The sequence below is a fragment of the Salvia splendens genome, chromosome 9 (assembly GCF_004379255.2).
Source record: "Salvia splendens isolate huo1 chromosome 9, SspV2, whole genome shotgun sequence".
NCBI lineage: Eukaryota > Viridiplantae > Streptophyta > Magnoliopsida > Lamiales > Lamiaceae > Salvia > Salvia splendens.
Window position 1 is genome coordinate 4,890,141 of NC_056040.1, and position 10,966 is coordinate 4,901,106.

Here is a 10,966-nt window from a genome sequence, read left to right on the forward strand (position 1 = left end):
AAATTCATTCATGTAAGGTGATAGAATTTGACAAAAACAAAACAACTAAAACTAAATCGAAAACCAGAAACAACCAAAAGATAAACTCTCATTTTCATATTGTGACAAATTAATAAAGTATTTTACTCCCAATATAGTTTATGAAAATTATACTACTCCTTAATTTGGTTTTCCCAATATTTTGAGTATGTGTGTTGTGTTGGAGTAGTGGCTTTTCTTTTTCCAAGTTTCCATCTTTGGGTCAAAGATTTGTGCAAGAGTAGAGGAACAAATTGTGTTGCTTTGATGATTGCAGAGTATCCTCTTTCACTTTTTGCACTCCCAGCCCCAGCATTGTCTCTGTCTCTCTCTCCCCCTCTCTATTTTTCAATAGAATCTCATGATCTTTGTAATTACACTACTATCTCTATCACTAGAGTGATAGACTTGCCTTAACTTTTTATGGAATCAAGAATCATGGACTGGGACAACTAGCTAGCTTCATACATCATCATATCCATCAATTTCAAATAAAGCAATAATGTCATATTCTTCCCAAATTAGCATCCAATTACTATAATTTGTGGGATTTGGTAATATTTCTATGTATGACGAAATTGTTCAAATTAAGCCACGAGATTCAGGGCCACAAATTTTACTCCTTTTGCATTCATTAAATCCTTATACATTAGCTAGTGAGCAAAATAGACAATTGAATTAAATTATAAAATGCTAAAAAAAATAGTACTACTATATTAATATGTCAGCGTCAATTTCAATTTGAAGTAGCATGAACACTTTACAACGTATCAATTTTACTATTGCTTATTCGACAAACACATTTTTGCAAGATAAAACCCAAACATTTCTTTTTTATGAAATGCAAACTTATAGCACAAGCAAGAGATATACATTTTCTCATCAAAACCTTAAACACAACGATGCATGTGATACCAACAAATAATTTGTGATGGAGTCCAATTTTAAGCTAGCAAGATTGCAGCCATAACACTTCATTCTCGTAACACTTAAATAATAGTACTAATTCTTTGTATAAAAAATAACAAAAATAAAATAAAATTTTAGATAATGTATGCAACAGTTAAATAGAGAGAGTGATAGATTATATGATGAGTGATGCTAAATGGCCATAATGTGGCCGGCCATAAAGAGTTAATTTAGTGCATTTACATGTATAAAAAAATTAGAATTATCGATATAAACTTATATGTCTGTGAATGGACTTGTGAGTTGATACTTATCTTTGAATTCCATTACGTAAAACACATTAATATCACGAATTACTGTATACGTTGAGCAACAATCAAGAAATGACAATAGTAATAAGTTAAGCAAAAACTACGAAAGAGCAACACTAACATGTTGAGCAACATATAATGAATATGATATAAAAGTAAAATCAAGTAGTATTAAATCAAAAAATTTTAAAAAAATCAATTTTTTTTATTTAATTAATTTATGGCTGGTCATAATGTGGCCTCATAGCATTATTCTTATATGATTGGGGTGATGACTGAATAAGTTTGCTAGAGATAAGATAGGCACACACACAGCATGCCCTATAAACCTATCTCAAAATGATGACGCCTTGATGTTTTGTTTCAGTTCTATAATAATGAGCCTCGCCAATTCGTACCAAATCATTGTTTTCGAACACTCTTGTCAAAATAAAATTCAATTACAAGAATCAACAAATGTACGTGACTAAATTTTGTACAATAAAAAATTAGTTTATTTTAAAAAATAGTTTTATTTATTCATTTAATTAAAATATATGGATACATATATAGTACATGGGAAGTGCATGATATTGTGGTCATATATTTATGATTTAATACTAGAATATTTAATACTAGCATATCCATATTTCTTTTAACGAGTAGTGAGTGAGTCCCAATTAACAAGATCTTGGATTCAATTTATTCCCCTCTGAAATCCTTTTTTAAAAAAAACTGAAAGTCCTTCGTACTATTTTTCCTATACTTGATTACTTCAGAGTTAAGAATTTTAATTTTTTACTTTTCAAGAATGCTAAGTAGGGAGTAGTAAACGTGGGAGAATTTGTTAATTGATGTTTGATCAATTAATAAAATGAGGGTCAATCAAAAAAATCTGTTTCCAAGTTGGTTAAATAAATGAGGGTTGCAAATCTAGAGAATGAAAATAATTAAATTGAAGGACATAATAGAGCCATAGCACAATCCAAAAAAACGCATAGTCCCAACATGTTCCGATCGATCACATAAATTAATGAATTTAGGGCCCCAAATCAAGGCGTTTTATTCCCGTGACTCTGATGTGTGGCGGTGGCGGGCGGAGGAGGTAAGGCGGAGACATGGATACGGACGATGAGTGGCGCCTCGTGATCGGCGACCGGCAGATCCATGGAAGACTGTTCCCGCTAGTCACGTGGGCTCTTTTGACTGCCCAATGACCAATCTCTATATCTATCTATCTATATACATATATATGCTGCCTAAATTTGCTTCTGCATTATTTTTATTCCAACGTGTAATCTGCACCTCACCCTATTTTTATCTAATTTCACTGCCAGTTTTATTCAATTCACGACAAACCGGATTCTCGCAGGTGCTGACTGGTATTTCCCCATTTTATTTTATATAAAGCAACAGTCGATCTCACCAGCTCTCTATCCTATGTTGTTGTTCAAACATTTTACTCCTATTATTACCCATCCTTTTCAACTCACTATTCCCCTCTCTATAAATTAAAACACCCCGACTCCACATTCCAAAATCCAAATTCAATTCATCATCTCTTAATTTAATCAACAATGTATCACACCCACCACCAAAGTGGCAATTCCTTCCCCATGCTATTCTCCATGCCTAATTCCCACCTACCATTCTTCGATGAAACCGACTTGTACTCTCCTTCCGCTTCAGTCGATTGTACCCTCTCCTTAGGCACCCCTTCCACACGCGTCGATCACAGCACCCACCACGAGAAGAAGCGCTCCTCCTGCATCTCCAACTTCGGCTGGAACATCCTCCCTTCCAAGCACACGCCTCCGTCCTCCTCCGCCTCAGGCGCCGACCCCCTCCTCGCTCGCCGCTGCGCTAATTGCGACACCACTTCCACTCCCCTGTGGCGAAACGGCCCCAGAGGCCCGAAGGTTTTTTTTTTGGGCACATCACCAATAAATTAGCATCCTTAATTGAATTAAAAAAGTATAGTAATATGATTAATTATTGCAGTCGCTATGCAATGCGTGTGGCATTCGTTACAAGAAGGAGGAGAGAAGGGCGACGGCGGCGGCTACGGGCAACGGAGCTCAGGTGGAGGCGCAGTACATGATGAAAGCTCCGTGCTACGGCGGCGAGTACCGGTTCATGGAAGATGAAGGCGCGGTGGATCATTCGGAAATGGGCGGCGGTGGCGGAGTTCCGTTTATGTCGTGGCGTTTCAACGTGACGGACAGGCCCGGGCTGGTTCATGACTTTACTAGATAAATAATTATGGGATTTTCTAATTTAATTGGAAAAGAAATGAATTCCAAATTTTAAGGGGAGAATCGGATTTGATGGCGACGGATAAGTGTGGGTCATGCAATTCTTTTCTTTTCGGATGTTTATTTATTTTATTAATTTTGTTTTTGGGTTTGATACATAGATGGAGTGAAAATGAGTTAATTCTATGTTGTTTGGTTAGATTGCTTTTTTCTTTTAGTAGCTTTCACTTTTTCAGGTATGGCCCCAAAAATTAATATTAGTATTAGTATCTAAATGAAGAGCAACTTTTAGTGTTGGTCTGTTTCATGCACTTTCTTTACTACCACCTGTTATTTTCTGTGTAATTGTATGTCTGGACTGGTATCATATAGTTTGTCTTTTCTCTCATACTATTTCTGTTGAGATTCAATACGCACAAGACTTTCACACACTCAGGTGAATCACACACACACTCACAGTTGTATGATAACTCACAATGCAGAAGAACACACACTCACACTTAGAGTATCGAAGATGGTAATCTTGGAGAGAAAACTTGAAAACTCTTTATTGATTTTCACTACACACTACGTACATGGTTTTGAGCTATTTAAAGCTCTACAATCAAGTAGCAACTGCTACTAACTAACTACAAGAAGAATCAAGAAAGCAAGAAGAATAACCGCTACATCTCGGCTAACTAACAGCTGCTCCAACGGCTAGTTTCTCTAGGCCGAACTTCCTTCTCGGTTCAAGACCGAACTGTTGCTTCTTCTTTCTCGGCTCAAGACGAACTCTATTCTTGACTCAAGACCGAACTTTCTTTTCGGCTCACAACCGAGCACTCTTTTCGGCTCACAACCGAGCACTCTCTTCGGCTCACAACCGAGCTCCCTTCTCGGTTCACAAACCGAACTCCTTTCTCGGTACACAAACCGAACTCCTTTGCTTCTCGGCTCAAGACCAACTGTCTTCTCGGCTCAAAGCCGAACTCAAAGCCGAGCTCAAAGCCGAGCTTCCTTCTTCTTCTCTTCTTCTTCCAACTGAAATGAGCACTCCATTATTACAATTCTCCACCTGAGGGCTCATCTCAGTTCTCGCACAAACATTGATCAACTTCTTGCAATGATCAAACTTGTCTCTACTTAGAGATTTAGTTAGCATATCTGCCGGATTGTGCAAGGTGTTAATCTTAACCACCTTCACCCTTCCCCTTTCAATCTCATCTCTAATAAAGTGCAATTTTATGTCTATATGCTTGCTCCTTTCATGGAAACCCGGATGTTTAGCCAAGCATATAGCTGAGCTGCTGTCACAATGAATCACCATTGTTTCTTGGTCAAAACCAAAATCAGAAATCACTCCCTGGATCCAAAAGCTCTCCTGTACAGCTGCAGTGAGAGCTATATACTCTGATTCTGTAGTTGAGAGAGCAACTACACTCTGCAGACCTGATTTCCAACTGATCACAGTTCCAAACATGGTGAACAAATAACCTGTTTGAGACTTTCTGGTGTCCAGATTTGCAGCATAGTCTGCATCACAATACCCCTGCACAACCTCCTCAGATCCACCTTCCCAGCCATTGAACACAATCCCCCAGTCCTTAGTTGACTTCATGTACCTCAATATCCATTTAAGAGCATTCCAATGCTCCTTCCCCGGGTCTGCCATGTATCTGCTAGTCACTGAGATAGCATGAGCAAGATCTGGTCTTGTACAAATCATAGTGTACATGATACTCCCAACAACACTAGCATAAGGGATAGCCTCCATCTCATCAGCCTCTTGCTTAGTTTTAGGAGCTTGTTCCTTTGATAATCTGAAACTCTGGGACAAGGGTGTTGAGGCAGGTTTAGCATTCTCCATTCTGAATCTCTGCATAACTTTGTCAATATAATCAGTTTGCAGCATCCACAGCTTCTTGCAGCCTCTATCTCTCTGAATATGTATGCCTAGGATCTTCCTTGACTCTCCTAGATCCTTCATTTCAAAGCTCGACTTCAGATCTTGTTTAACTTTCTGGATTTCTGTCATAGAAGGGCCTGCAAGTAGCATATCATCCACATAGAGTAATAGGTAGGCAATGGGAGTCCTGCCTGCCTTCTTGATGTAAATACAATCATCATATTCTGATTTGGAGAAGCCAATCTTCTTCATCTGTGCATCAAACTTCTTATTCCACTGTCTAGGACTTTGCTTAAGTCCATAAAGACTTTTCTGTAACAGGCACACCTTGCCTTCTTCTCCAGTCTTCACATAGCCCTCTGGCTGTTCCATAAAGATAGTCTCCTCTAGATCCCCATTGAGGAAGGCTGTCTTCACATCAAGCTGTTGTAGCTCCCAGTCTAGCTGGTTCACAACTGCCAACAAGATCCTAATCGAAGTGTGCTTAACAACTGGAGCAAATACTTCATTGAAATCAATTCCTTCTTGCTGTGTGAAGCCCCTAGCCACCAGCCTTGCCTTGAATCTGATTCTATCTTTATCAGTGGTCTCAATCTTTTTCTTAAACAACCACTTACAACTGATCAGCCTCCTTTCTTTTCCATCTGTAGTCAGTCTGGATTTATCCACCAAAATCCATGTTTTGTTCTTGAGTAAAGATTCCATTTCCTCATTCATGGCTTCAATCCACCTTTCTCTGTCTTTACTCTTCATGGCTTCTTTATATGTGAGAGGATCTGCAATATCAATGCTCTCAGCAGCACAAAGTGCATAGTAGACCACATCAGAAAACCTTTCAGGTGGTCTTGTATTTCTTCTGCCTCTATCTCTTGCTATCTGGTACTCTCTGGCAGAATCTGCTGTAGGCTCATCAATTTTTCTACCTCGAGCTAGAGCACCATCATCCTCTGGTTCAGACTCACTTTCTGAGTCAGAGGCTCCACCTGCTCCTTGGCAAAGTCCCACTGGCTCCACCTTGAGGAAATCACTCTCAACTTCATTGGAGTCCAGCTTCCTTTTTAAGTATGGCATCTGATCCTCCAAGAACACAACATCCCTACTCACCACCACCTTCTGCCTACCAGGCTCAATGCACCAGAGCCTATACCCCTTAACACCCCTCTGATACCCCAGCAATATGCATTTCAGAGCCCTAGCCTCAAGCTTACTTTGCCTAGCATGAGCATAGGCTGCGCACCCAAACACCTTGTATTTTGAGTAGTCACTATGGGCTCCATACCACATGTAATCAGGAGTCTCAGACTTAAGGGCAGTAGATGGACACTTATTGATGAGATAGGCTGCTGTATTCACAGCCTCTCCCCAAAATCTGTTGCTCAGACCAGAACTGAGTAACAAGCACCTTACTCTCTCTAGGATAGTCCTATTCATCCTCTCCACAACACCATTTTGCTGGGGGTTACCAGGAACAGTGCGGTGCCTCTTCATACCCTTTTCTTTGCAAAACAGATCAAACTCAGTAGACAAGAATTCCAAGCCATTGTCAGTTCTTAGGCATTTAACACTCCTTCCCTTCTCTAGCTCCACCTCTTTACACCATATCTTGAATTTTGTGAATGTCTCTGATTTTTCTTTCAGTATGTACACCCACAGTTTCCTAGTGTAGTCATCAATAATAGCAAGGTAGTATTTCCCACCACCAATTGAGCTTACAGGTGAAGGGCCCCAGAGATCACTGTGTATGTAGTCTAATGGGGCTGTAGAAGAGTGAATACCTGTAGGATAGGGTGCCTTCTTTGCTTTTCCAAGTATACACTGCTCACAGGGGTCCATCTTGTTGAAATCTCCAGAGATCAGGCCCTTCTTGATGAGTTCTTTCAAGCTTCCTTCTGCTGGATGGCCCAATCTCTTGTGCCATAGCATTATGGAATCATCTGACACTGCATTGCTTTCTCCATCAACAGCCTTAGCCTTCAGATAATAGAGAATGTGCTCTCTGTCAGCCTCCATCATCACTGCATTCCCAGATTTCACAAGCATCTTTCCCTGACTCATCAATATGGTGAATCCTTTCTCCTCCAGCATTCCCAATGAGATGAGATTTCTTTTCACTTCCGGAATATACCTCACCCCAGTTAGGATCTTTATAGAGCCATCTTGCAAACTTAGCTTCACTTTCCCTATCCCTTTGATCTGACACACATGGTTATTTCCAAGAACTACAGTCCCTGATGCTTCCTGAAGTTCATGAAACCAAGATTTGTTGGGGCACATATGGAAGCTGCACCCTGAGTCCATTATCCACCTGTGACTGATCCCATTATCACTGACATTCATGAGTTGAGCAGGGGGATCAGTACTCTCTACACAATCAGAAGTGTTGTGGCCCTCAGAGGCTAGTTTTCTCTTCCAGGCATGGCAGTCCTTCTTCAAGTGCCCTGGTTTCTTGCACCAAAAACATGCTCTGGTTTCCTTCTGAGCATCAGAACTTGAGGGTTTAGAGCCCTCAAACTTTTTCTTGAAGTTCTGCTTTTTGAACTTCTTCACATTCAAGGCCTCTGCAGCTTGAACATTGGAGCTTGCAGAGCCTCTGCTGGTAGTCTTCTGGAGTTCCTTAGCCATCAAGGCCGAGTAGACTTCTGCATAGGTGATAGGCTTATCTCTGCCATAGATAATTGCATCACTCAACTGGTCATACGAGCTAGGCAAGGCATTCAATGTAAGAATGGCCTTGTCTTCATCTGAAATTTTAACATCCACAGAGCCCAGATCATCAATGATCTTGTTGAACTCCTCCAACTGCTCTATGATAGATTTTTCACCAGAAAAACTATAGGCATAGAGCCTCTTCTTGAGATACAGCCGGTTAGCCAAAGATTTTGCCAGGTAAACTTCATCTAACCTGTTCAAGATCTCCACCGCAGTCTTGGCTTCTTGAACTTCCCTCAAGACCTTATCTCCAAGGCACAGAATCACTGCAGAATGTGCCTTGAGCTGCATCTCCTCCATCTTTGCCTGAGCTTTATCATCAAGCATTGGAGCCTTTCCTTTCTCTTCTGTATTTGCAAGAACTGCGGCCAAGCCTTGTTGAATCAAGACCGCCTTCATCTTCATCTTCCACAGGCTATAATCATTCTTGCCTGTGAACTTTTCTGCATCAAGCCTTGCTGCCATCTCTGAAACCGTTTGATCCTCTGCAAATCAGCTTCAATATCCCCTTCCCACAGACGGCGCCACTTGTTGAGATTCAATACGCACAAGACTTTCACACACTCAGGTGAATCACACACACACTCACAGTTGTATGATAACTCACAATGCAGAAGAACACACACTCACACTTAGAGTATCGAAGATGGTAATCTTGGAGAGAAAACTTGAAAACTCTTTATTGATTTTCACTACACACTACGTACATGGTTTTGAGCTATTTAAAGCTCTACAATCAAGTAGCAACTGCTACTAACTAACTACAAGAAGAATCAAGAAAGCAAGAAGAATAACCGCTACATCTCGGCTAACTAACAGCTGCTCCAACGGCTAGTTTCTCTAGGCCGAACTTCCTTCTCGGTTCAAGACCGAACTGTTGCTTCTTCTTTCTCGGCTCAAGACGAACTCTATTCTTGACTCAAGACCGAACTTTCTTTTCGGCTCACAACCGAGCACTCTTTTCGGCTCACAACCGAGCACTCTCTTCGGCTCACAACCGAGCTCCCTTCTCGGTTCACAAACCGAACTCCTTTCTCGGTACACAAACCGAACTCCTTTGCTTCTCGGCTCAAGACCAACTGTCTTCTCGGCTCAAAGCCGAACTCAAAGCCGAGCTCAAAGCCGAGCTTCCTTCTTCTTCTCTTCTTCTTCCAACTGAAATGAGCACTCCATTATTACAATTTCTCACCTCGTCTATGGCTAATCATCATCATATATCTTATGAATAACAATGTAGTAGTATTTTTTTTACACCAAAACATCCTCATTTGTCATTCCTAGCGTTCTCTAAAATAATAAAACCCCAAAAGAGTATTTTTGGTGAATCAACGGCTTACAAAAAAATTAAAGAACATTCTTACAAAAAATGACTTCAATTTGAAAATAATATGGCCGTAGGCCTCATGTAGTCATGTTTCAGAATTAAAGTGGACTCTTTTTTGTGTTTGACTGGGCAATCTCATGGGCTAACATGAATTAATTTAATTTGCATGTTCTTTAGAGTAATAAGTACTATTAAGGTAACTTTTCAATAATATTCCAGTAGTAACTATTTCTACTTTAAGGCCAGAAGAAAAAATGTTAAACTGAAATGAAGAGTTAAATTCTAATTCTAATCTATTAAACAACATGCAGTATTTCTTAGTCCTTAATTAATAAGGCATGAATGTTCTACAATTTTTAGTTTTTGTGACGATTTCAGTGTACTTTATTTTAGTTTCACTCTATTGTTTCGAATAAAATAAGTTGGAATGCATTTTCATTTTTATTTTACATGGTTAAACTTTAACTTGTTGAATCAATCAATGTTAATTTTATTTTCTTGTTTTTTTTTGTTCTGTTTGTTACTTCAGCTTTCTTGTCTGATTACTCCATAGAAATAGGACTCGGCGTGGCCCACTTTTCGTCAGGCCCAAATCAAATTTAAGAAGTTATTTTGGAATGTCCTTTCCCCCCTATTTTGTCTTATTATGCTTCTTATTTTAAAAATAAGTAAATAAATAAATAGTAAATGAGAATAATGCAATCACGAGTTTTGTAGAGCAATGAAAATATCCATCTCATATGACTTTCACCAATCATAATTGGAGTACTGATATGGAAAATCATGTTAAAGGCTCCAACTGGCGATATATTTTCTTTGTTACTAAAAATAATAAGAGCACTCACAATAGTGGACGATAGAATCACCGATCGATCAGTGGTTCTATCGCCAACTATTGCAAACCAATCACCGATTTCACCGCCCTCGTCAACGCCCCAACGATAGAATGTGCCGATCGGCACCCAATCGTCTACTATTGCACGTCCACAGCCCATAAATCCGCCGATCCCTTCGGCTTCTTTTAAAAAAGTTCACTTTTTTCATACTCCATATAAATACCTTTTTTAATCCTATTTCTTCTACTAGTTTATTCTATAAATACCCCTTTTTATCTAAAATCTGGATATGTAGGTTTATATGACAGAATTTAGGGCACTATTGCAGATGCTGGAATATATAATACTCTGTGCTAACATGACAGAAGAAAAATGAGGATGGACGAATTTATAATCCACCATTATGAATGCTCTAAGGAAGAAATCAGTTACAAAAGTTAAAAGGATTAGATTAGGGATCATTGTAAGATAAATTAATTACTACTCCTTTCTATGGCTACATCCTTGTACACACGAATTGTAACCCCAATTCAAAGGGACCTCATTCTATGAAAGAAATCATTCTTTCCAATATGAAACAATAAACCTAAAGCTTCTTTCTTTCTCAAATGTGTTGCCCAATACCAAAGAATAAGCCTAAAACTTTTCTCTCTTTCTCAAATATGTTGCCTTATACTACCTCCGTCCCTGAAAATTCGTCTCAGTTTTCCATTTTCGCCCGTCCCCCAAAATTTGTC

General features: G+C 39.4%; 1 protein-coding gene across 1 annotated transcript; it reads left to right on the forward strand.

Moving 5' to 3' along the window:
• The first annotated feature begins 2,566 nt into the window (after positions 1–2,566).
• LOC121747431 (GATA transcription factor 18-like) lies at positions 2,567–3,772 on the forward strand. Its single transcript, XM_042141465.1, has 2 exons — positions 2,567–3,136; positions 3,219–3,772. The coding sequence occupies exons 1-2, from the start codon at positions 2,795–2,797 to the stop codon at positions 3,471–3,473; spliced, it is 597 nt and encodes a 198-aa protein (XP_041997399.1). The 5' UTR covers positions 2,567–2,794; the 3' UTR covers positions 3,474–3,772.
• Positions 3,773–10,966: the final 7,194 nt, after the last annotated feature.